We start from the raw sequence: 25,206 nt of genomic DNA on the forward strand, positions 1-25,206 counted from the left end.
AAGAAGACTTTCCAAACTGCTGCATAGGTAACATGCTGGCTCAATTAATTAAACGTAAAACCTCTTTGCAGGTAGCTGCTTAAAGCATTCTTGGCTGTCAATGGTAAAACCCGTGTGCATCGTAGTATCAAAATATTTTACACTCATTCTCATTTTAGAGTTTGACTCTCCACCCTGCCCCAGTTCATTAAGAGGAAAAAAAGAAACCTGTTCGCTCTGCCGTCAGAAGACAGGTTTTTGCAAATCAAAGCCATGTTAGCCAGTTTACAAGGGGGCTGGTTGGTGTGTGTCTGCTACCAAAAAGAAAGGAGAGGAGAAGGGATTTCTAAAGCTCTGCCCAGTATTTTATTGACAAGAGTTTGACCTTTCTGGGAAGGGAAGGAGCACCACCCCGTTGGCGTGGCTAGTGGAATTCAACAAATTCTTCTAGTGTCTTGGGGATCTGGTTGTGGTAGCTGATGTGATAAACCCGCACAGCTCGGGCAGCCAGGCACTTCAGACTCAGCTTCATCTGAGTCTTCAGGAGTATTTCCGACACGCCGGTGGTACTTTTGTCGAGAGGGGTCTTCTTCTGCTTGTTCGTCATGTCCGTATGAGCGCCGGCCTCCACCAAGCTGATGATGATGGAATGCAAGGTCAAGAAGTCACTAATGGGCCTGTTGTACTGGACTATGACGTGCAGTGGTGTGTTCCCTTCGTTGTCCACAGCGTTGACGTCAGCGCCACAGTCCAAGAGGAGCTTGGTGACCAGTGCGTTGGGAAAGCTGCAGACGTCGTTGGTGTGGAAGTCGTCCACCGGCGTGCCAGAGTTGACGGCGTGGTGCAGCAAGCCTGAGCCGTCTCGCGTCCTGGGATCCAGGTGGATCAAGTTGTAAATCTGCTTGTTGATCCGCGACTGCTCCTCATCCCTGCACTGCGTCTTGGTGGAGATGCACACCAAATACAGGAAGGTGAAGATGTTGCATTCGTAGTTGTCCATGGCTGTGTGGAGCTCAGCATCCTGAGAGCTTTTGACCCGGGCCATCCCTTGCTCTATCTCCAAGACGCTGCACCTCAAGACGCTCTCAATGTCCTTGGCTTTCACCGGCTCGTTCAAGTGTATCATCTGAGAGAAGACTTGAGCAAACCGGAGGAGGTCCTTGTGGGTATTCCTATTGCCTTTCTGCCGCAAACGCAAGGCGTGAAGCCAGAGCTTGATGCACTGCTCAAACTGCATGTTATCTGCGTAAACAGCACCGCGGTAAATGATGGGGTGCGAGACATCGATGTTGTCGGAGCCCAGAATTCGTTCTCGGACAATGAGGCCCTCCATGTGGAGAGCATCCCGGTCCTGCCGAATGGATTCCAGCTCTTGAGGAGTCCGGCACTCTGTCCGGCTGCCGTAGGCTTCTATCTGAGGCAGGACCTCCTTCTCTATAATGTTCTCGCTATCTCTGTACCGCTCCAGCATGGCTAAATACAAATAGTGATAGGTCTTCATTATATCGTAGTTTTCTCGGTCGTTGGCAAACGAGGCACCCAGGAGCTCCAGAGCTTCTATCCGGCTCTTGCGGTTGCAGTCGGCGTGCGCCAGCAGCAGCTCGACAACGTCGGCCTTGCAGCTCTCGGCAGCCACTTTCAGAGGTGTCATTCCATGGCCGTTCACCATCATGGCAGATTTCCACTTCACCAACTCGCGGACGATCTCCAGGTGACCAGCCTCCGCCGCAAAGTGCAATGCTGTCGCGCCACAGTGTGCTTTGGCATTGGGGTCCGCATGCTGCTCTAAAAGGTAGCGCACCACATCCACATGGCCCTTGTAAGCAGCAATCATAAGGCAAGTGTTGTCATACTTGTTGGCGATGCTGATGTTGGCATTGTTCTCCACGAGGTACTTCACAATGTCAAGCCGGCCGTCAAAGCATGCAGCACGAAGCGGAGTAGAGTTGGTCACGGTTGTGTGGTTGACGTTGGCTCCGTGGCTCACCAAGAGCTTGACGACTTCAAAGTGGCCAGCCCCAGCTGCACACCACAGGGCCGTGGCGCCATCGATGACATAACTATGGAAAGAAAGAGACCGGATGTTAAAATAGGTGCAATTTTTTTTAAAAAAATCTTCAAAATAATATCCTATAAAACAGTCTAGAGTCAGTGAGCAGAAGAATTTCAGAATGATAGGGAATGCAAGGGCTAGGTTCACAATGAGTGGCTGGATGTGGGCAGAAGAGTTGGACAAGTACACGTAATGAAATTTCTAATCTGGAGGAGAGCATAACTTCTAGCAAAGGGGGCATGATTTTCCAAAACATGTATAGAATCCAATCTGTAACTGAGGCAGGATTCATCTCAACCCTGCAGTTGATGGCAACCAATCCTCAAGCTTTCTAACAGCTACAGGGAGGACTCAGACCAAAATAATGAATATAGTTTAAAAAACAACAACAACAAAAACAACCACTTAATGAGGTGGTATTTGCATTCAGCAGCCATACTAAAGAGAACACCGAGTGGTTGCCATATTGGATACACCTAGTAGTAAAAGTTTGTCACAGGTATCCAAATACTTTGGGATAACCCTCATGACATTTGGACAAATGTGATTCCAGATATTAGTAAAGAGAAGGCAAAGAGAGTTACCAAACATTCAGTTGCAGAAATGGGGCAGTGATAACATCTTTTGGCCTTGGGACTGCACTGCCTGCCCCAGGAGAAAGCATTAAGCAATTTTTCAAACTGTTTTAACCTGTCAGTTGCATCTCACCACGCCTGAATAAAGAACCCCAGGCCAAAAGACTTTTCAGACAAATGTGTTTAAATCAATTACAGCTTTTATATTTAGAGGGAGCTTCTTGTCAGAACATGCTGGGACAACAAAGAAGCAATTGGTTTTAAAGGCAGTTCAAAGGAAAGAAGGAAGTCTTACTGCAGAACACGCAAAATAATTCTGAGGCTGGGAAACAGAGGATTTTTACAACAGCTATGGCTTCCTTGGATGTTTGTTGTTGCTGTTGCTTTGACTCCTATGCAGGCAGGGACAGGGATATTTTTTACCACCCATTTGTTTACCATCTCCTACGTTGCATGTCAGTGTCAAGCACTGTCAGTTGTTTTCAAAAAGGAGATTCTGGAGTTCTCCCTAGTGACTCAACAGTGGCCTAGCCTCTTTAAACTATCTAAGATCAACAAGTGACTAACAAAGAATCTCAGGAGGCTTACACTGTAGTGTAATCTCTGATAATCAAATGAGGTTCTCCAGCAAAACTCAGTAAGGAGGGACTTATCCACAAAAGTCTAATTCATATAACTGGAATGGCAGCAGAATAAGTAGGCTGCAGAAAGTAGCTGTCCTTCTCCCCCATCCCAAATCTGATGATGAGTAGTCCCATATGACAACCCCCAGAGTTGGCTTTCTGTCTTCAAAAGAAATATTCTCAGCTGTTTAATTATCTCCAAAAGAAAACATTTCTGTATAGTTTTAGAGCTATGCTCGCCTTACTATCCTGTCAACTTCACCAGAAACTGAAACACAATAATAATACCTAGTCCATTTCAACAGGAGCAACGGACAGCTAGGAGGTGTGGTTGCAGAGACAAGTTTGGTACAGCCTCTGCTCCCCTCTCTGATGGCGTGTCCCACAGCTCCCAGCAACCTCCTCAGCGATGTCACAGAAAGAAATTATCAAGTGCCTTTGGCAAAAGCTAAAGCACCCCATTACCAGGTAGATAGGCATATGGGAAATGTTGATCCTTACATGTTTAAATGCTCTGTGCTTGCCCTTTGGCTCAATAGCCTTAGGGAAGAATAAGAACTACTTCCAAAAGTAAGAATTCTAATATACATCTTAAGACCCCAATTGGCATTACTGTCATGCCTTGGAAGACATATGGAGCTGAAATGTATCTGAAATCTTTCATGTGAGGCCTTTGAACCACTTTTTAAATATATTCCTGATTTTACCTTGGCTCTTTGTCAATAGCTCCCTCCAAGCATTACTCACATGGAGGCTTTATGTGTTAAGTCGCCTTCTGATAACAGGACAGTGGTGGGATCCCTCTGCCTCTTAACAGGTGAAGCGTCCCTCGTGTAAGTAACACATGAAGGGGGTCAATGTATCCAAGCAATGTAACCAGGACTTTGAACAATTCCATGAGCTGCATCTTTTCCAGTAGGCTAGATAACTCATGCCATCCATTTTTCACTGTGCCCCACACTGTTTTCTACAAACCACTGCCGCATGTAGGAGAGAAAGGAAGAGTTCCTAGTCCTCACAACTGCAATACGATGGCAAAAATTAGAAAGGACCAGGCTCTGGCTAGAGACTGGCAGGAGAGGACATATCTGTGTGCACCTTCTCCTGAAGCATCATCTAGAATTAGTTGGTAAAGTCATCTCAAAAGTGTTGGTCTATACAGGTACCTATCTGCATTGTGCCTGTTCTTTATTTACAGTCCAGCACAGGTAGGGTTACGTAAATTGATCCAGGGGAAGGTCTTGCCTCACAGCAGGCAGCTTTCGGCTCCTTCCACTTTTATGATTCTTGGAAGATCATTTATAGAAACAGCATATGCCAATCAAATGAAGGCATGATGTAACCTACTATATTCCATTGAGTGAAAGGAAGCACCACAACAGCCAGGCTGAATTTATCAATCCACAGGACCATCCCATCTTCTCCTGTTAGAAAGAAGCCCAAGGCCTGCTCTGTGACCACGTGCCACACGTGTATGTACATACCCATCAAAACGGACCGTGCCAGTCTGCTGGGTCTGCACACGGTAGTGCTCCAGGAGCAGGCGCACAACTTTGGCGTGTCCATTGCGGGCAGCGATGATGAGAGGTGTTGACCGCTGCCCACCCTGGTGGGTGACGTAGCCCAGCAGGTAGCGGATGTCGCTCTCCGAGCGGTTCAGGAGCAGGGCTGCCAAGGTCAGCACCCGCCCCTCGCTGGCTGCCTTGTAGACGTAGCCCGCCAGGCTCTCCATGGCTGCCTGCTCCTCCCGGGACCGCCAACGCCAGCCGCCAACCTCCCCAGCCGGCGCCAGGGCCAAGCCAGGATCTTCCTCCTCCGCCTCCTCCGCCTCCGTGGCTCCGCAGTGGGGAGGTGCATGCGGGCCGACCCCCGTGGGGTCAAGGGGGGCACCGGGGCTTCTCGTCGTCCTGCCGTTCCCCGCCACCACCGCACACTGTTCAGGCCAGCTGTGCCACCCCCAAGCGCCTGCCTTTGAGAGCCCCAGACCCCATGCTCACTGGGGGTTGGGGCAGGCTCAGCCGACCCCCCGCGATGCCCCCTCCTGCTCAAAAGGGACCCTGGCTGAGGGGCTCTGCTTGGGTCCGCACGCACAGCAGTTCCAGGCGAGGCTGGAGCCCGCAGCCCCTGCCTCAGGCGGCGGCCGCCCGCGGAAGCCCAAACCCAAACCGGGGAGCGGGGCAGACGAAGGCCCCGGGGTGCCAATTCCCTCAGCCGGGCTCCCCGGAAGGCCTCTGCGAAGTGCCCGGGAAGCTGGACTGGAGGCCTCTCGGTGCGGCGGCGGCTCCCCGGAAGGCTCGCCAAGCGCCGGTCTTGGCGGCGACGGAGGATGGCAGCGGGAGAGGGAGCGCAGGCGGCTACGGGCCGCCGCAGGTGCCCTTCGCGGCCGCCGGACCGGCTTTCGCTTCCCTCCTTCCCTCCCACCTTCCCTGCGCCTCGGCTCCCGGAAGCGGAAATGGCCAGGCCGGTCCCCCTGGAATCGGAGCCGGACTGGGAAACCTCCGCCCGGGGGAGAAATGTTCCGTAGCCAAGCAGGGCCGCCGACAGATAGCCGGGCTAAGAAGGAGGAAGAAAGAAGAAGGAAGAGACGGAGGGAGGGAAGGGAGGAGGGGGAAAGGAAGCCACGTGGGTGGCTCTGGCCCTTCTCTCCTCTCTGCTTCGAGCCACGTTTCTGGAAGGGCCCTCCAGAGCTCGACTGTTTCCATATTTCTGCCAGGAGAATCCCAGTTTTGGTTTTGGTTTTGGGGAGGAAAACAAACAAGGTGCCCAAAGGACCCCCTTTGGAGCCGCGCTGCGTTTGCCCCAATGGACGGTTCTAGTCGAGGAAGCCGAATGAGTGTTCATTTGAAAAGGATGTGGTGGAAAAGGGCAAACAAAATGACCAAGCGGGTGGGGCGACTTCTCTATGAAGAAAGGTTGCAGCATTTCGGACTTTTTAATTTAGAGAGTAGGCAAGCAAGAGGCGGCATGATCGACGTTTATAAAATCTTGCGTGGCGTGGAGAAAGTGGAGAGAGAGAAGCTTTTCTCCCGCTCTCACCACAGAGGAATTCATGGACATCCAATGAAGCTGAATGTTGGAAGGTTCAGGACAGATAGAAGAAAATGAGCCTGGGCAGCAAAACCAACAAAGAATCTTGTAGCACTTTATATAGACGAAGACTACATGTATCTGATGAGGTGAGCTGTTGTCTATGAAAGCTGCTGCTGCAATAAACCTATTATTCATGTGCTCTTTATGCAAAGATCCAGGATAACTCCCAGGCTGACTGGGTTTTGTATATTTTTTATTTTATTTTTGGAAACATATACAACAGGAAAGCAAGATACAAGCATATTGAGATATACATGCCAAAAATGACATAAAAAACAGATATGAACCAGCTAAACCCAGCATTCTGCTGAGAGCAATCTGTTAGCCTAGGTTACAGCAGGTCCAATAAGCATGAGATTAAACTCTGTTTTTCGTATTTGCAGGGATGCCTGCAGGTTTTGACAGGAATCACACAATGATGGAATACAAAAACCAAGGACAAGGAAGGCTTGTAACAACACACAACTTAACCAGAGATTGACTGGGGGCGGGGTACTAAGAATTCCAAAGGCTAACAATGTGGAGGAGAGGTTACATGATGTTACATGATGTTCATTTGAGTATGTAGTAAAATGAAACCAGTCACCAATAACTTTATTTTTGTTGCCCTCCCAGCACTCTGAAGCTTTTGTGCAAATTTTTCCACTAATGCCAGGCACTACACCTTGTAACTTATGGAGAGAATGCATGCTTTCATCGCATGCAAAAGGTAGCCCCGGGTACAATCCCCAACGTCTCCAGACAGAGCTGGGACAGAACCCTGCCTGGAGAGCTACTGCCTTTGCCAACATCTGTTGGGACAGCAATGTGTACGGACAATATTGAGCCAGATGAATCAGTGGTTTGACTTTCAAAGGCAGCTTCCTCTCTTCCTCGGTTCTGTAAATTCGGCTTCCTCAACTAGAACTGTCCATTGGTGTAAGGTAAAAATAAAGGGACCCCTGACCATTAGGTCCAGTCGTGACCGACTCTGGGATTGCGGCGCTCATCTCACTTTACTGGCTGAGAGAGCTGGCGTACAGCTTCCGGGTCATGTGGCCAGCATGACTAAGCCGGGAAACGCCGTTTACCTTCCCGCCGGAGCGGTACCTATTTATCTACTTGCACTTTGACGTGCTTTCGAACTGCTAGGTTGGCAGGAGCAGGGACCGAGCAACGGGAGCGCACCCCGTCGCGGGGATTTGAACCGCCGACCTTCTGATCGGCAAGTCCTAGGCTCTGTGGTTTAACCCACAGCGCCACTCGCGTCCCTATCCGTTGGTGTAAACATTAGTGTAAAGCTTGCCTTTTCTCTGTAAACCCCTCCTTTGGGCTTGCTTCCATCCAGTCAGCAGACAAGCCCAGAGCAGTGACTCCCACAAAAGCACAGCAGGGGGAGAGGGCTCCTCCAAGGGCTAGTCACACTCTTTCAAACACTTAAAACCATTTTGAGTAAAAAAGGGAAATGTGTCTCTCATTTTAAACCATATGCTACTGCAGTCAGAAGTCTAAAAGACATTTGTCTTAAAGGTTTGAAGGTGCCAGAAAAGATTTGGAAGTCAGAATAAGGGAAACTGGCAGGTGAATGCTGGAATGGTCCTTGCTTGCTGGCTTTATGAGACCACCACAGTATAAACAAACACCTGCACCTCTTTGCACCTGCCAGATGTAGTGGGGACAGGTTTGATATCCCCTTGAACAGGCAGTGGTGTTCCTTCTGCAGACACTGGCTAGTGGCATTGCTCCTCTTTCTCCTCTCCTAGGAACATAGGAAGCTGCCTTATACAGAGTCAAACAATGAATCCATCTAGCTCAGTACTGTCAAGACTCACTGGCAATGACTCCCAAGTTTTGGCCAAGGGACTCTCCAGCCCCATCTAGCAATACCAGGGACTGAACCCCAGGACCTTCTGCATGCAAAGCCAATCCTTTGCCACTGAGAAACGGCCCTCCCTCCGGCTTTCTTGTTGCAGACGCCGGTCTTTGTTTCCCGAGGCTTTCAGGGGGACCCACCTATTGTCACGAACTAGTCATTTGCTGGAGCCAGCTGACACGGTCAGTAATGCGATCTTGCTAATTGGACCCAGGGCCTGTTTGGTGCAATTGTTTTGCCGTGGTTTCAGTAACAACAAAATTAATAGTTAATTGGAAGTCATGCAAGAGGAGCCGCTGTCAGCTGTGGAAACTGCGCAAGGGCAATGCCATGCATTATGCATGGGAGGAATGGCCTGGTTGCGCCATGTGGTTCTTTGGATGGGGTGCGCATCAAAGAGGTGGCAGCAGGAGGAAGGGATGGTGAGCACAAGTCGCCCTCCTGAAACACACAGCATTTGTGTATATTCTCCTCTGGCTGTGTACACAATCCTGTTTAGTACACACAGTGCAAACTATGTAACTCGCTCCTGAGGAGGCAGTCATGGTCACGAACTTGGATGGCTTTAAAAAATGTTTGGACAAATTCAGAGAGGATAAGGTCATCAGTGGCTAACAACCACGACGGCTACGCTTTGCCTCACCCTTCAGAGAGAGTAATGCTTTTGAAAACCAGATGCAGGAACCTGCAGGTGGGGAGAGTGTTGTTGTGCTCAAGTTCTGCTTGCAGGTTTCCCACAGCCATCTGGTTTGCCACTGTAAGAATAAGATGCTGGACTAGATCGGCCATTGACCTGATCCATCAGGCTCTTATGTTCTCCATGCCCAGTGTTGCTTTGGGAAGTGGTGTTCACATGGCATTAACCACACCCCATATCTGTGTTATGAGCTATACTATCCTGCATCTATCCTGTTGCTTCTTATGAAATACTGCACTTGGATGTGTTTCCCCACAAACCATCTTGGATCTAAATTGCAAAAAAGAAAGAAAGAATGACCTCGCTGCAATGTGTGCATAGCCCTCCGCTCCCTTATCTTCCCCTAATCCCCCAGGGTGGATAATCTGATGGTGATTATCCCGAGAGGCATCAAATCCATCACTCAAAGGTTCAGCCTGGCATGCAGAGACCTTGTGTCACAGATGCAGGGCACAGACTCAAAAGATTTCCACGCTTTTGATCTACGTACTGCGAATACAGCTTCCGTCTGCCAGAAATCTTGCTTTTGGTCATAGGACTGACTGCTCCAATTAGAATGAAATCCCTTTAAGTAATAGAATAGTACAGTTGGAGGGGGCCATGAGAGTCATCTAGTCCAAGCCCCTGGAAGGCCTTATTGTGTTGTGAGGGATGACCCTACCATTAGGCAAAGTGAGGCAGCATTTTGTTTGATTGTTGCAACCTGTCTTGGGATTGTGATTTCATGATGGGCAGGTTAGCAGTTGGAGCAAGAGATGTTATTGTGGCTACATGCCAGCTAAGCAAAAGTCAGAAGCTTCTACTCTCCCCCCCCCCCCCCGCACCCACATCTCTCTCCATCCTCCATTCAGAGAAGCAAAATGCATTTTAAAGGACACCAGCCAGAAAAAAGGAATGGGTGGAACAGTTAGCGAGGGGGTGGCCCCAAAATCCACATTCACCCCACCCTGCCTTTAGTTCTCCACACTTTTTGTAGAGGGAAGTTGGAAGAGTCTTGGTGGGCCTGGGCTAAGATGTTGCCAACCTTATTTCCCCAGCAGTTCTCACATGCCATGAATAGTTGCACAGAAATATACAGTAATCAGACCTTTTCTCACACCTGCTCTCCATACCAGCAAATGCTTCACTGCTGAAATGGAGCAGGGTGCCATTTAAATAGGGTTGTCAAATATCAGAAAGTGAAAATCCAGACACTAATGTTGAGCCCTTTTTTTTTGGCAGATTTGTCGAGTTAGTTAGTTAGTTAGTTAGTTAGTTAGTTTGTTTGGCCAAAGTTGTTGAGCCAAAAATCTAATCTAAAAAAGAAAGTTTTGGAGCTATTTTTAAAGAAGTTCGCCCAAATCTACACTTCCAACATGGGTTGCCATACGTCTGGACATTTCAGCGATTTCCACCCAGATATTGTTTCCGACGGCTGAATCCCAGCTATGTCCCGGAAATTCCAGACGTATGGCAGCCCTAATTTAAATTGAATCCAAGAAAGCATGAGCCATCCTGGATCGGACTGAAAGTCCATCTACTTGGAGCTCCCGTTGCCAGCAGTGGTTGCCCAGATGCATCCAGAAATCCCGTAAGCAGGACAAATTTATTAAAATATTTCCAAGTTTGCATTTTAATATATTGTAGCAGAATTGACTGCTCCCTCCTATAAAAGAATTAATTGATTGAAGTCTGCCAAGGCTTTCATGCACAAAAAAGCACATCAGCACTGTGTAATCATCAAAGTATTTACAAGGCTTCTGCTCTGGGCATCTGGCAATGGTGGTTCCAAGCCCCGGTGGTTGGGACAGGACAATAGGAACAAGGCAATCTCTCCCAGATTTATCCTCTTAATTCCTAAAGCCACCTTTGCCAAGCAGGTGCCCTCCAAGTACTACTGAACTACAAACCACAGTTTCTAGGATTGTTTAGGGAAAGCCATGAATCTTTTTATCCCACAATTTTTTTTATCGTTTTCACTTATTTATTCAAGAAGCAACAATCAATATTCAGCAATCCATCCCACCCTACACAGAAGCACCAAATGTCAATTTAATTGCATTTAACTTTTTTAATCATTTCAGTTTTTAAAGAAAGGTATCATTCCGCAAGTTGCCATGTGTCCTTGGAGGCCAATAACCATGCTCTATCAATTTTGCATATGCAGTAAAACTGTTCCAGGCAGATTGAAAAGTAGGGGTTTTCTTGTCTGTTCGACTCTTTTGGACGTTGACCGTCCGTTTGTCCCTTAAATCCTGGAGTTGTGAGATCCCGATCTCAAACAGGTCTGCGTTTAGAGTCTTCCAATACCTTGCAATAGTAAGCAGTGCAGAAACCCTCAGGTGAGTAATGAGATCCTTGTGGGAAAGTGGCTGGGCAGTTTCTGAATAACAAAATAATAACAGGATGACAAAAATGCTAGGATCCAAAGGGACAGCTTGTGCTGTGATAAAGCCCGTTTTTTAAAGCGAATCTTAAAGTGGCATAAGAGTGCTTTTAAACGTCTGACGTGCTTGTCACCGGTCTATCCAGCGGTTGCCAAGGACTCCAACTCCCAACAGCCTCCTCGCACAGCTAATGCTGAGGGATGATGGGAGTTGGAGTCCGGCCACCCCTGGCGGGCAACGAGCAGACCTAGAGCATGTGCAGAGTTCCTTTCCGCCTCCTGGCGTTCCCGCGCCTCTCCCGTGCGTAAAGGCGCGCAACCACTGCTGCTGGTGATGGCGGCGGCCGGGCGCTGCTGAGCCTCGGAAGAGGCGGGCCCGGCCCTGCCCCGGCCGCTTGGCCCCGCCTCGCCCCCTCCCCGCCCTCCTCCTCCTTTCCCGGGCGAGCATGGAGAGCCGCGGCGGAGAGGAAGGCTCCCGAGCTCGGGGGCGCCCGCAGGAGACGCGCTAGGCCAGGCAGCCCCAGCGCCCTCCCCATGTCGGGCGTGCGGAGGCGGCAGGCGGCCGCGGGGGTCTCGTCGTCGGGCAGGTGAGTCGCCCCTCGGGAAAGGGGAGATGCTCCCAACCCAGCACCCTGGGTGCTGCCCGTTGGTCCAGCCGCTCAGGAGGCTGCTTGGGCTGCAGCGCAGCCCTCGGGCTTTGCAAGCGTGGGGAGACGTAGGTCTCTGCCCCGAAGGCGCTGCAGCGCTTCTCTGTTGCGCCGGGCAGAGATTGAGGAGGGCGCCTCGGGAAGCCGCCCGCGCAGGGGCAGGCAGGGTAGAGAGAGTGGAGCCTCGCAGGCAAGAGGCCACTTGCTCCAAAGTGCGGTCAGAATCAGGGCCTTTGATCAGGGACCCTCCGCACATTAGCTCGATAGCCTATCATTGCTTGTGGTTTAGACGTGGTTTCGCAACGCCGACTTCTTTGCATGGAATCGTTTTAGGTGCGGGAGGATTTCCCCCGCCCACCCCACATTTTGCAAGGCTGGTTCTTATCTGTGGTGAAATCCTTACAGTACAGTACTTTGAAAAAAAAAGGATTTCCCTGAGCAGGCAGGTCTCGTCCCCTCGCGGCGGAATATATCGTGCAAGGCATGACAGTAGCAGGAATTAATGAAAGGCCTCTCTTATAAGCCCCGAGGATCAACGACTTTCCTCGCTGATTTTTTTTTTTATTTTAATACTGGATGGATTTAATCCGTGTTCTGAGACAGAATCTCATGCTTTTCCTAGAATAAATTTCTGCGACCCACTTGCCACGCTGTAGCAGAGTTTCTAAACGGAAACATTTTTGTTTTGGTGCTGATGTATATTTTAACTTTGTTTTATTATGAAAATTTGTGGTTGTTTAATTTGTTTGTGAACCACCTTGGTAATTCCTATTCGGAATGAAAGCTGATGCATAAATTCCTTGAATTGACTAATAAATTTGTATGCATTTTTGAAAGCCTTACACCAGCACCCTGAAAAATTCTTTATTTCCAGTCTGATAGAAGAAACTGCATCATATCACGTTTTTTAAAAACCAGCTGAAGTTCTGTAGAAGACTTCAGTCCTCTGAGGATAGTATCTGGGACCTTCTCTGTGGAGTTCAAATTTAAACTAGATCCAGCTCTAGAATTCCAGAACCATCCCAAATATTTAGTTAATGAATCTGTTAAGTGTCACTCTCCCACTTGTTATATTTTAATTTAATTCTTCATTCTAGACAATTTGTGTACTGCTTAATTACAATCTTATCTGAGCGCATCTGTGTCTAAATAAATGACAAGAAGGCTTTTATGGGCAAAGGGGCTACTTCAAAGCAGACTTCCCCAACCTAGTTTTAAGTGCCCCCCACCAACATTTTGGGGCTTCCATCAGGCCCAGCCAGCACAGCTTTATTGTAGTCCAAAACATCTGGAGGGCAGCAGTTTGGGAAAGGTTGCATCTAAGCCCAGAAAGCCCCTCTCTTTTGTCTCCCCATAAAACATGCATTAAAGCTGACTTTCCACAGTAGGAGGCAGCAGTGCTTCTGAATAAAACCATTTGTTGGGAACCATGGGAGCGAAGATGGCTTTTATGCTGGGGTCCTGCTTGTGGGCTTCCAACAGGCACTGTGAGAATAGGATGCTGGACTGAATGGGCCACTGAATGGGCCTGATCCAGCAGGGCTCTTATATGATGAGCTTCTTGAGACAAGAGACCTCTGATGGGGAGGGACAGCCATCTCAAGAGACATGAGTTTTGTGGCACTTTAAAGATAGAAGATGTTATGTACTGAGTTGAATAGGATCCAAATGCAGCAGTCTGATTGGTCCTAGAACAATAGGATCCAAAATGCAGCAGTCTGATTGGTCCTAGAACAATAGGATTCAGAATGCAGCAGTCTGATTGGTCCTAGAACAATACAGCAGTATGATTGGTCCGCAGGAGCCACCCAATCCAGCTCCAGGTGGAAGTGAATCCGCAACCTGATTGGCCTACAGGAGAATCCAGGAATTATCCAATCACGTGCGGCCCATTGTGTAAATAATGTATATAAAGCAGATATTTTTGGGGAACTTCCATTTCCTCACTACTATGAGCTGAATAAAGAGCATGAAATCCACACTCGACACCGAGTATATTTCAGAGGATGTCTCTCAGTGGCTGCTAACCCTGATCCTCCACCGTCAGAGGCAGCGATGTTTCTGAATACCAGTTGCTGCAAACTGCAGGAGGGGAAAGTGCTCTTGTGCTCAGGTGCTGCTGGCAAACTTCCCACAGGCATCTTTTTGGCCCCTAAGCAGGATGCTGGATGGGGCCCCTGTTGCAAGGCCCTTCTGACATTCTCAGTGTAGCCAAAGGCTTTTGTTGACGAGAGCCCACTAAATGCTCTGAATTCTTTGTAGAGAAGAGCTGGTTTTACCCAGTAAACCTGGACCTTGGGGTTAACTGGCAGAAATAGGGAGAACTTGAGTTAACCAAAGGTGGTCCAGCAAGTGATCAATTCCACTCTTGGTTGGCCAGGGTATAATCTTTTCCCCACCCACCACCCCATTATTTTGACATAGCCCTACTGCAACTTTCACCAACACACCTCCCCTCCAGAAGTTTCTGAATCTAGCTTCCATCAGGCCCACATCAAGGCCAGTGGGATGATGGGGGTTGTAGTCCAAAACATCTGGAGGGTGCCAGCTTGGTGAAGGTTGCTCTGTTGCATTGAGTACCACAGGTTAACCCTGCGTGGGTGTGAAAACTTCCTCTTGTTTGCAGTTGTGTTTGTAAGCTGCACGTAACATTATTACTATTTAATATATTTATAACCCGCCTTTCTCCCAAGATGGGATCCAAGGCAGCTTCCAACATTTAAAAACATTGTAAAATGCAAAATTATTTTTTTAAAAATCCTACCTTAAAAAAAAAATCATTAAAATATATCAAAACATGTTTTAGAACCAGCACTTCAAGGACAATTTGCCCAGTGATCAGCATCGCCTGCTCCTCAGTTTCCAAAGGTCGGTCTGAACAGGAAGGTGGAAGGATGACAAAGGCTGGCAGAAGGATTACAAAGAAGGAGCCAGTCTGGCCTCTCTTGGGAGGGAATTCTGCAATATGGGGGCATCCACAGAAAACACACCCTCTCATGTGACCACCAACCTTGCCTCTGATGGTGATGGGACTGAGAGAAGGTGCTTATCTTAGCACCCAGGCAGTTTCATGTAGGGAGGTACGAGATTTCAGGTAGCCTGGGCCCAAGTCATATAGGGCTTTATAGGTTCTAACAAGCACTTTGAATTGTGCCCAGAAAGTTGTTTTCGCAGTGGAGTAACCTGTTTCCTGTCACTGGTCTGAGTCAGCATTCTGGGCCGGCTGAAGCTTCCAAACACTTTTTAAAGCCCTTTCTTTACTATTGAATAATTGTTCTCCTTGGCAGGCATGGAGTGGCTCAAGAGGAAGACGCCTGCAGGAACCCCCGGTTTCATTTCGACTTGTGGTTTTATTTCACTCTGCAGAATTGGGTGCTGGATTTTGGGCGCCCCATTGCCATGGTGAGTATCGCTGCATTTTCATTGCCATCCGGTGGCCGTTAAAAATGTGGGTTCCAGGCAGAAAGAGGTTGGTCACTCTATGTGACCAGGGGGCAGGGAGCAACGACAAATTTTGGTCGCAGCATTTGGAATTTCCCAGAACCAGGAATTGTGAGTTCCTCACATGTTAAAAGATTTAGGACAGACAACAGAAAGTACACAGTGCCTTAGTTAAACTCTGGAATTCCATGTGATGCAGTGATGGACCCCAACTTGGCTGACTTTAAAAGGAAATTAGGCAAATTCAGGGAGGGTAAGGTTACCCATGGCTAGTAGCCATGATGGCTGTGCTCAGTTTCAAAGACAGCATGCCTCTGAATGCCAACATCTGGGAATCACAAGTTGGGAGAGTGCTGTTGCAGCCAGGGACCTGCTTTGGGGCTTCCCTTTGAGGCATCTGTGAGAACAGCTGGATGAGATGGGCCACACGCTTGATCCAGCTGCAGGGCTCTTCTTCCATCCATAAATTCCTGGGGCAGCATTACCCAGGCAGCCTTTTCTTTGGAAGAGAGAACGCTAGAGATTTTGAAATGCATGCTTTATTTACAAGTATGCTTACATGAGGGTAAGCTGTGTGCTCCTGTTAAGCAGCAGATCTGATATCCCTTGAGAGGGAGAAGCCTCTCAAGGTGCCTTCCGTGCAGTGTCTCTACCTGTTCCCAATATGAATAGAAGAGGAGGCCTGTTAGATCAGGCCAATGGCCCATCTAGTCCAGCATCTTGTTCTCACAGTAACCCAAGCACAAAGCACTCCCCCACCCCACTGTGGTTTCCAGCAACTGGTATTCAGAAGCATTCCTGCCTCCAACCAGGTTTCTGCCTCCAAACAAATATATGAGATCTGAGGGTTGCAGCTGTGTATTATATGGGCACAAACTTCCGAAAAAGCTCTGCTAGCTAGCAGGAATGCAGGGGGCAATTGTAAGGGGTGGGGTGGGGGTTCATCCTTCCTTGTGCCTGGAAATCCTCCCCCACCGCCCCTGCCCTTCATTTATGGGGCAACATGGGGTTGAGGACTGGTGTTTTCTTGATCGTGGTTAGAGTCTCAGACTTGGACCTGGGTTCAAATTCCCACTTGGCCATGAAGCTCACTGGGTGACCTTTGGCCAGTCACTGCCTTTCAGCCTAACCTACCTCATAGGGTTGTTGTGGGGATAAAATGGGAAGAGAACCAAGTATACCACCTTAAGCTCCTTGTGGGGGGAGTGGGGTGTAAATGCAATGAATGAATGAATGAATGAATGTGGTGGTATCTTTTTCATTTACTGCAATCTCTGTTCTGCTTGGGTTTTGCTGCACAAAAGCAGGAAGGAAACAAAACATTGTGGGCTGCCTGTGATGAAACTCATCCCTTCTTCTGTTTTCCATTCTTTCAGATCATTCTTCCGTTGGAATGGTTTCCCCTGAACAAGCCAAGTGCTGGAGATTATTTTCACATGGCTTACAATGTCATAACGCCCTTTATTCTTCTGAAGGTAAAATTTTGAGCTGTGTTCTTCTCTCATTTCTGCTGAGATCTGTTTGTGTGTTTTGGAAGGCTGAATAACGGGAATAATGATCAGAGTGGAAAGTGAATTCTCTGAAACGATGGTGCTCAGAAGTAGTGCTGTGCCAAAATTTTTATCATGTTCACTTATTCGTGCCACCAGTTAATGAGAAAAGAAATTGCACCAGAGGAGAGGAAATTTCAATAAAATTCTCATGGGTGGCATGCAGGGTTTCTGTTGTGCTCACCTTACTCTTGAGATTGTTCATGAGAGTCTGTTCTTTCATTCTGCAAATCATCTTGCCAGTGGTCTACTTCACAGCTTTCTTAGGTGATCGCTCTCTGGTTAAAAGTTCAGGGGAAAACATCATAAAGTAACTCCTCCTGTGTAGCTTCTTCAGATCAGGAGGCTGCAGGGAGGTTGCAGAAACATTTACTGGATAGAGAAACACAAATGCCACCTCTCAATGGCATAGTAAGCTCAAATCCCCACACCTGTTGAAATTCTAAAGTGCCATGTTAATGAGGTAGAACTATGGAAGACTCTTGTGGCTAAGGAAGAAAACTTTTACGAAATCAAAGGACAGATTTTGGCACAGTGCTTCTCAGAACACACACTGATACAGTCAAATGTCACAGTTAACATGGTAGAGCTTCATGATTGTGATGGATGTCATTGGGTAGTTCTGCTTGCATTTTGCATCATCGGTTTAAAAAATGACAATAGCTCTCCAAGAAGCATGTTACTAATGGGCAGTGTCAAGCTTGGAGTTGGCATCTCAGAGCCCAGCAAAGTAAACTCAGCCATGGTAGCATTCACCAATGACAACCTTCCCCAAGCTTTTGATGTTGTTAGGCTCTGACTACCATAATCCCTAACCATTGGCCATGGTGGCCAGATCTTCTGGGTTTTGGGGGTTCAGAGCATCTGGAAGGCACCTGGTTTGGGAAAACTGGTCCATGAAATATTAGACTGCATAACTGCAACTGCTTGCTATAAGTAAAGCAGCTTTTCTCTGGCAGAAAACGGGGGCTAAGCAATTAATAATACTTAGCATTTTTCTAGCTTTTTTTTAGTGATCACATATGTGATCTTGCTGTAATCCCTACAGCAGCTATGCGATGCAGCCCAAATGATTCAGCAAAATAAGCTGTCGGAGCAACCTGCTTTTGAGTGTCTGTTCTCAGAGATAAAACATTCAGATAACAATTGTGTCAGAATAACCATATACAAAGGGTTTTGTTGACATGCAAGCAGGTGGGTGACAATTGCTTGTGAGCTGAATAGATGCCCATTTAAGTTTATATAGGATGTGTGGGTGGGAGTGGGTGTAGGTATAAACACATTCAGGTCTTTGGAACTAGTGAGGATGTTTTCTGCAGTAGTTAGGTCAGTGTGAATGTTTAGGTTTCTGAACCATAGGAACTAGAATTACTCTCTTTCCTTGGCTTCAACTCTAACATAAGTTAATTTGGGACCAGTCTTATCGTTTTATTCTGCCTTATATGACTTAATGGCCGACATTGCCTTTTAAATTTGATATGAAATTGCATTTCAAGAGCTTTGCAGATTCGGGTGGGGGTGGAATCAGCCACTGGTTGTGGGGCACAGGAACACTCTCAAATAGTGCAGTGGAGGCAATGGAATTGGCCGCTTCTACTGAGTGGTGCTTTTGATCCTTCAGGCTAATGAATAACAATCAATTGATTTGACGTGGAAAGGGTGGTTGGATTAGTTGCAGGTCAGTGGAGGCTGCAGTTCTGCTCGTTAATTTTTATTTTTAAAAATAGTCCTTTCCTTTAGGAAAGAAATGAAATTAAAAACAAATGACATTAAGAAAATCATTGGAACCCAAGAACTGTGAGTCCTGTCTACAGGATGTTTCCAGCTCTTGCCTGAGGAAGAGAGGGGTGGGTGGGTGGGCGTAGGGCAGGGTCTGATTGTCTCTCCGTGTTCTTGAGAGGAGTTTCCCATTGCAGCTCATCGAAAGGTCCCCCAAGACTCTCCCACGGTCCATGGTGTACATCTGCATCATCACCTTTGTCATGGGAGCCAGCATCCACCTGGTGGGGGACTCCGTCAACCACCGGCTGATCTTCAGCGGCTACCAGCTCCACTTGTCCGTCCGGGAGAACCCCATCATCAAAAACCTCAAGCCGGAAACACTGGTAACGAGAGGTTTTGGTGCTTCCTGCCTGCTTTGTTTCTGCTGCTGGCTAGGAAACTTTCATTGGCTTGACTCTCATTTCCTCCCTTTCCAGATTGATTCATTTGAACTGCTGTATTATTATGATGAATATCTGGGCCATTCAATGTGGTAAGTAAACTGCAGGGCATTTCCCACACATCAGGTTGGAGTATTGTGTTGGTGTTCCTCGCTCCCCCCACTTTTCTTGGAGGAGAAAATGCCACTCAATAATAATTCCTATTTTATTTCATAAAATCTATACACCATTTAATTGTAAAAAACAACAACTAAAAAAAGCAGCTTACAAAGAAAATAAAACAATAATATCATCAGTAAAAACAACTCTTTAAAACATTCAAGGGATAAAATCCGTAATAAACTAAAAACAGATCAAATCAATCACCAACATTTACATCTCTTGGTAGGCTTGTCTAAACAAAAATGTTTTTAGCAGGTGTCAAAGGGACTACAGCAAAGGCATCTGTCTGATGTCCATCGGCAGGGAGTTCCAAAGTGCAGGTGCTGCCATACTAAAAGATCAAGTTCTTACAAATGTGGAACTGATATGATGTGGCACTTGTAACGGGGCCAGTTCCACCAATCGAAGCAGTTGAGTGAGCATTTAAGGGGTAAGGCGATCTTGCAGGTGAACTGGTCCCAGGTTGTTAAGGGCTTTATATACTAATAGCAACACCCTGAACCTTATGTCTCTTTTGCTATTGGTTCCCAAAAATCATTTGTGACAATTAAAATCTTGGCTTGGTTCCCTCTCCTCCACAACAGGTTTTTAATTAAACTCTGCACATCTCTTTTGGCTTGATCCCTTGTGGAGGTGCATTTTCAGATCTCTCTCTCCCACTTTTTTTTGGGGGGGGGGGATTTTCTCACCCTGCATTAACAGTAGCATAAGAAGTCCGTTTCTGGTTGTGTCCGCATTTCGTTCTCAAACAGTCCTGACAGGAGGAAGACGTGACTTTAGAAGGCACATACATAAATGATTCTCGACTGGGAAGTGGAGGGGGGAGCAGCAGTAAGGACCCAAAATGAAATGAGCATTCTGGATTTAACAGCGATAGGCAGCTTGAATGGATAACCTTTTCTTCTGTTGCGTGTGTTCCCTGGTAAAATTGGTGACATTTATCCCTGGCTAATATGCGGCAGAATTTGGCTCAGAGAGACTTGACGTCTTTGGTTTCTGGTTATTGACCTGTGATGCTAGCCACTGCCCTGGGCTGCAGAGGGAGCAATGAAATGTCCTTGCTGCCTCTTAACTTCTGCATAAGACCTGGAAGACGGCAGCTTGCATGAGAGGCCCCCTTGCGCTTTTCTCCCTAAGCCATTCCTCGCATCCAGTTCCACCCAGACTTCTCTCGCTGATCTCCCCAGAAGCTCTGTGTTATCTCCCAAATCAATTGTGCTTTCGTTGGTTCGTGTGGCCATGGGTGGTTGCCAGCTGCGATTAGATAACAAACCGAGCATCTAAGCCAGCCTCTGCTTTTACTTGATTAAGAGCTAGGGTTAAAGTTAGCGATTAGTTAGAACAGCCTCCTCCACCAACTGGGGATGACGGGAGTTGTAGTCCAAGACATCCGGAGGACAAATTCACAGAGGAGAGGGCTATCATTGGCTACTGGCCACAATGGCTGTGCTCTGCCTCCACATTTGGAGGCAGCAATGCCTCTGAATGCCACTTGCTGGAAACCACAGGAGGCAAGAGGACTCTTTTTCTTAGGTCTTGCATGTAGGTTTCCCACTGGCCTCTGGATGGCCACTGTAAGAAGAGAATGCTGGACTAGATGAGCCACTGGCCTGAACCAGTCAGACTCTTCTTATAAGGGCACCACACTGGGCAAGGATTGCTTGCTTGCCTGCCTGCCTGCCTGCCTGCCTGCCTGCCTGCCTGCCTGCCTGCCTGCCTGCCTGCCTGCTTGCCTGCTTGCTTGCTTGCCTTATTTATGAATGAATGAATGAATGAATGAATGAATGAATGAATGAATGAACTTTCTGGCTCTCAGGGCTGTAAGGAGCAGCTTGAAACCATCTGCAGAGAACCTGGTCAGATCTCTGGGAAAGGGGACAGAGCACAGACCTTTACTACCACAATCCTCTTGTTCAGAGACTTCACCCAGTCTTCATGCTCTTACAGCTGAAGCAAAGAACCCCTCTTTTCTGCATTAAAACTGGGGAGGTGCTTGTTGACAGTGTCTGCTGATGGCTCCGTTGCAATTGTGTTCCCTCTCGCAGGTACATCCCTTTCTTCCTTATCCTGTGCATCTATTTTTCCGGCTGCTTCATCCCCATTAAAGAAGAGCAGCAGAGGATACCTGTGGCTGCTTTACTCCTCATTGGGCCCAGCAGCCTCTATTACTGGTAAGTGAGCCAGGTGTGGCTTTGGAGAGGGGGGGGAGGGGGAAGTCATTTAGATGCTACACAACTACATGAGGCCACGGATGCATCATCGGGGGGTGGGCAGCCAGTGTTCAAAGGCTACTGCGAACATCCTGAATCTTAACCAAGATCACTAGTTGTAACTTGGAAGAGTAGAATTTGTTCCTCTTAAGTAACACATATCTGTTTTTAATTGTTTTTCTGGAATATTGTTTTTCTTCAAGGTTTTGCTGGTGCTGCTTTTAACTGTGGTGTAAAGTTGTCCTAGATGAGTGGTTCCCAAAGAGCATGGTACAGCCCTTTGCGGGGGGGGGGGGTGGACACTAAAAGACAGGGGGCACTGGAGGTGTAAATGACTATCAGACCTTGAAAAGCTGGGATCCCTGAATCAAATTCATCAGTTTTGTTGAATTAATTAAGCTAGATAGCTTTATTTGGGTTTTTTAAAAATAATTGTGCAATTAATTACGGTTTTGAATTTCATTGTGTTCTTATCTTCCTTAGAAGGGTCATGCAAACCGCTATTCTGAATCATGCTTTTTCTAGGGTAGGGGGCCCACTAGGGATGAGTTTATGGAATCAAGGGGACGGTGGCCCAAAAAAGTTTGGGAAACACTGGTCTAGATCATTTCAATAGTTATCACAACAATTGTTTGCAACCTGCCTTGATTCAGATTTCCTACAGCAAGTCAGGGCACAAATGTCAGAAATAAACTGTGTGCTGGGAAGCCAACCTGGGAGACCTCTTACCTGAGAGGCATCTTCTTCTAGTGCTGAATGTCATCGCCTTCCCCATCCGCCTGCTTTCTCTTCCCTGCTGTATAAAGAAGCTCACTGACCCGCGTCCCTTTCTCCCCTGTTTGCAGGTACCTTGTCACAGAAGGGCAGATCTTCATCCTCTTCATCTTCACCTTCTTTGCTCTGATGGCTCTGGTGATGCACCAGAAGCGGAAAGGCTTGCTCATGGACAGCAACGGACGCTTCCTTTTCTACTCCTTCATCATCACACTGGTATTGATTGCCCTGTGGGTCGGCTGGCTCTGGAACGACAAGATCCTCAGGAAGAAATACCCCGGCGTCATCTACATTCCGGAACCGTGGGCTTTTTACACCTTGCACATGAGTAACCTGCACTCTGCAAAGGGGGAGAGCATTTAACTTTGATTCTTTGGTTGGGGGGCAGTAGAGAGAGAGAATTTGAAAATGCAACCCTTGGCCCCAGTCTGCTCCGCTGCAAGCACCATTGAAGAGGGCATGATGTGTGCAGTGGATCAGGCCCACAGTACAGCGCAAGAGAAGTTCCTTTCTCCCCCCCACCACCAAAAAAATTTCAATGGCTAATCCTAATGTAGCTCAGATAAAGTGCTGCATTGTGGTCCTATGCAGGTTTACATGGAAACAAGCTCCGCTGAGTTCATTGGGGCCTACTCGCAAATAAAGCCAGGCCTACTCAGAAATAAATGCTGTTGAATTCAGTGAGGCTTCATGCCCACGTAAATTGGGTTAGGGTTGCAGCCTATGTCTGTTTAGGATCACAGCCTTAGTCCGTAATAAGGGCATGTGTGGGTTGTACAGAGAATTATTTACACCTATTGGGACCCACCATTGAACCTGAAATATTTGTCTGCTTGAGCTCTAGGTTTCTTCATCCTTCTGGTTCCTATGGCTGATAAGGTAACCTTGTAAACACATCAGCAGAGTCTGTGAGGATCTCAGAAACCAGAGAGGATCATCTCCAGCAGGCCTCCCATGGTCAGGGCAGGTTCAGCGCTATGCATACCCACTTGTTCCCTGTTTTCCTTCCTGTGTCCTGCAGAATAAACTATGCAAAAGAGAAGTGAATCTGCTTCTTCTGTACAGTCTAGCTTAGTTCTCGCTGCCTTTTTATTAAAGCCCAGGATTGGGAGAGGCCCACCAATGTCTGCTTTTGGTTTTGAGAGCAGCTACTGCTGAAAATTTCAGTGGGAGTTGCTTTTGTTTTTGTTTTTGTTTTCTTTATCTTAATGGATTTTGAAATGCCCTCTGATCATTTTGCAAGAGGAAGAATACTGTTGATCCCACTGGGGACCCCACTTCTTAAATCACTCCATAGAGCCCTGCTGGGCACACCATCTGAAGCAGCTGGAGGGCACCAGGTTGGAGAAGGCTGTAGAAGAGGCAGGTGCGTGCACACGCACACACAGCCATGTTCAGAACCTGATCCTAAAGCAGAACCTCAAGAATGGCCCCTGAGGCATACTGCACCGCTCTGATCACGCTCTGATCAGGAAGGCTAAATTTCTGCCGCTTGTCGAAATGGATATCCGTTTCCTCCTTGCCGCATGTCCTCTTTGTTCCACTGTCTGTTGTCCTCTATGCTTTTCCTCCCCTTTGATACTCAGGTAGAAAATTTTTAATTCTAAGGGAGGTGCACGGTTATTTCTTCAAAACTTTTTAAGGAATTGTTGAGTAGAACTTTCCTTTGTAGCCTCAAATTCCTGGACCGAACCTTCATTGACTGTTCGCCTTCCATGACTTTGCCTTGTGTACATTTATCCTGAGTGTGATCCAAACCAAGTGGAAATAAAAGAGTTTGTTGGCAGAGAAATAAAAGTTTGCTAAAGTCTTTGTGGGCTGAGATTTTATTTTTTTTAAAAAAAAAACATTTGATATAGACCAAGGTGGAATCTAGACACATATAAGTAACACTGTGAAATGCCTTTTTTAAAGCATTTTGAGAAATATATTGAATTTGCCATAAGCTCACCATTGCCAAATAGTGTCACATTTGTATAATGCACTTAAAACATATTTGCAACTACATAGCTGAGTCCCAAGTTTCCATTTCCTGAACCTGGCCTGATAGCTAACTGGCAGCCAGTACAAGTCTTTCAGCTGCAGCATTATACAAGTGTTAAATAGCACTGGGTACAGGATGGTGCCCTGTGGCACCCAGCGGCATAGTTGTCAGAGGGTCAAGAAATAATCACCCTGAAATCAACCCTGAGATAGAAGTGGAACCGCTGCAAAACAGTGCCCATCTCACAGAACCTATTCAGGAGGATACCATGGCCAATGGTACCAAAAGCTGCTGAGAAAACAACAAAGAATGGCGGGGTCTCATTCCCCCTGTCCTCTCAATAAAAGTCATCCCTAAGGCAATCAAGCCTAAATCAATCCTATAAAAGTCCCAGGCCTGAACCCTAATTGGAATGGGTCAATCTGATCAGTTTCATCCATGAGTATTTCGTTCCATCTGGGGTTGGGTGCCACATCCTTCTCAATCCCCTTTCCCCTAAAGGGGGTATTTGCAACCAAGCAGGGACATTCTCAGGAGTGGTCATATTTCCACCTCTTTCAAGGGTATCGTCCTTTAGGTTATGCGGCATATTTATTTATTTAGCCAAACTTCCTTGTTTCCACATACAGTGGTACCTCAGGTTACATACATTTCAGGTTACATACGCTTCAGGTTACAGACTCTGCTAACCCAGAAATAGTGCTTCAGGTTAAGAACTTTGCTTCAGGATGAGAACAGAAATCGTGCTCTGGCGGCACGGCAGCAGCAGGAGGCCCCATTAGCTAAAGTGGTGCTTCAGGTTAAGAACGGTTTCAGGTAAAGAACAGACCTCTGGAACGAATTAAGTACTTAACCCGAGGTACCACTGTACTGCATTTGTTCAGGTGCTGAGAGCAATTGTCCCAAGGCATTGTTGATCCTTGAAAGGAAGATCCAAATGATAGCCCTCCACTCCCTAATAAATACAGGGCAAAATTCCCAGGAGAAGTTATCCTTGCACAGTCACTATTCAGCTCAACTGGTTTGTAATTAAAAAAAAGCA

The 25,206-nt window shown here is 47.3% G+C and overlaps 2 protein-coding genes across 2 annotated transcripts; one reads left to right on the top strand and one right to left on the bottom strand.

The window, feature by feature from the left end:
• Positions 1 to 322: 322 nt before the first annotated feature.
• On the bottom strand, positions 323 to 5,111 carry FEM1B (fem-1 homolog B). Its single transcript, XM_080980876.1, has 2 exons — positions 4,715 to 5,111; positions 323 to 2,039 (listed from the first exon to the last, which is right to left on the bottom strand). The coding sequence occupies exons 1-2, from the start codon at positions 4,960 to 4,962 to the stop codon at positions 404 to 406; spliced, it is 1,884 nt and encodes a 627-aa protein (XP_080837002.1). The 5' UTR covers positions 4,963 to 5,111; the 3' UTR covers positions 323 to 403.
• A 6,551-nt stretch (positions 5,112 to 11,662) lies between these two features.
• Positions 11,663 to 23,990, top strand: CLN6 (CLN6 transmembrane ER protein). Its single transcript, XM_080982240.1, has 7 exons — positions 11,663 to 11,821; positions 15,169 to 15,283; positions 16,699 to 16,797; positions 18,789 to 18,977; positions 19,071 to 19,126; positions 21,242 to 21,367; positions 22,252 to 23,990. Exons 1-7 carry the CDS (start codon positions 11,769 to 11,771, stop codon positions 22,541 to 22,543), a joined length of 930 nt encoding a protein of 309 aa, XP_080838366.1. The 5' UTR covers positions 11,663 to 11,768; the 3' UTR covers positions 22,544 to 23,990.
• The last annotated feature ends 1,216 nt before the right edge of the window (positions 23,991 to 25,206 follow it).

The sequence above is a fragment of the Podarcis pityusensis genome (genome assembly GCF_964106645.2).
Source record: "Podarcis pityusensis genome assembly, chromosome: 14".
Lineage (NCBI taxonomy): Eukaryota > Metazoa > Chordata > Lepidosauria > Squamata > Lacertidae > Podarcis > Podarcis pityusensis.

Excerpts from the sequence above, each read along its gene's own strand:
- CLN6 (XM_080982240.1), top strand. The coding sequence starts at position 11,769 with ATGTCGGGCGTGCGGAGGCGGCAGGCGGCCGCGGGGGTCTCGTCGTCG. Across the intron at positions 15,284-16,698 it reads TTGGGCGCCCCATTGCCATG|ATCATTCTTCCGTTGGAATG; the intron begins GTGAGTATCGCT and ends CCATTCTTTCAG. Across the intron at positions 16,798-18,788 it reads CGCCCTTTATTCTTCTGAAG|CTCATCGAAAGGTCCCCCAA; the intron begins GTAAAATTTTGA and ends TTCCCATTGCAG.
- FEM1B (XM_080980876.1), bottom strand. The coding sequence starts at position 4,962 with ATGGAGAGCCTGGCGGGCTACGTCTACAAGGCAGCCAGCGAGGGGCGG. Across the intron at positions 2,040-4,714 it reads GGCACGGTCCGTTTTGATGG|TTATGTCATCGATGGCGCCA; the intron begins GTATGTACATAC and ends TTCTTTCCATAG.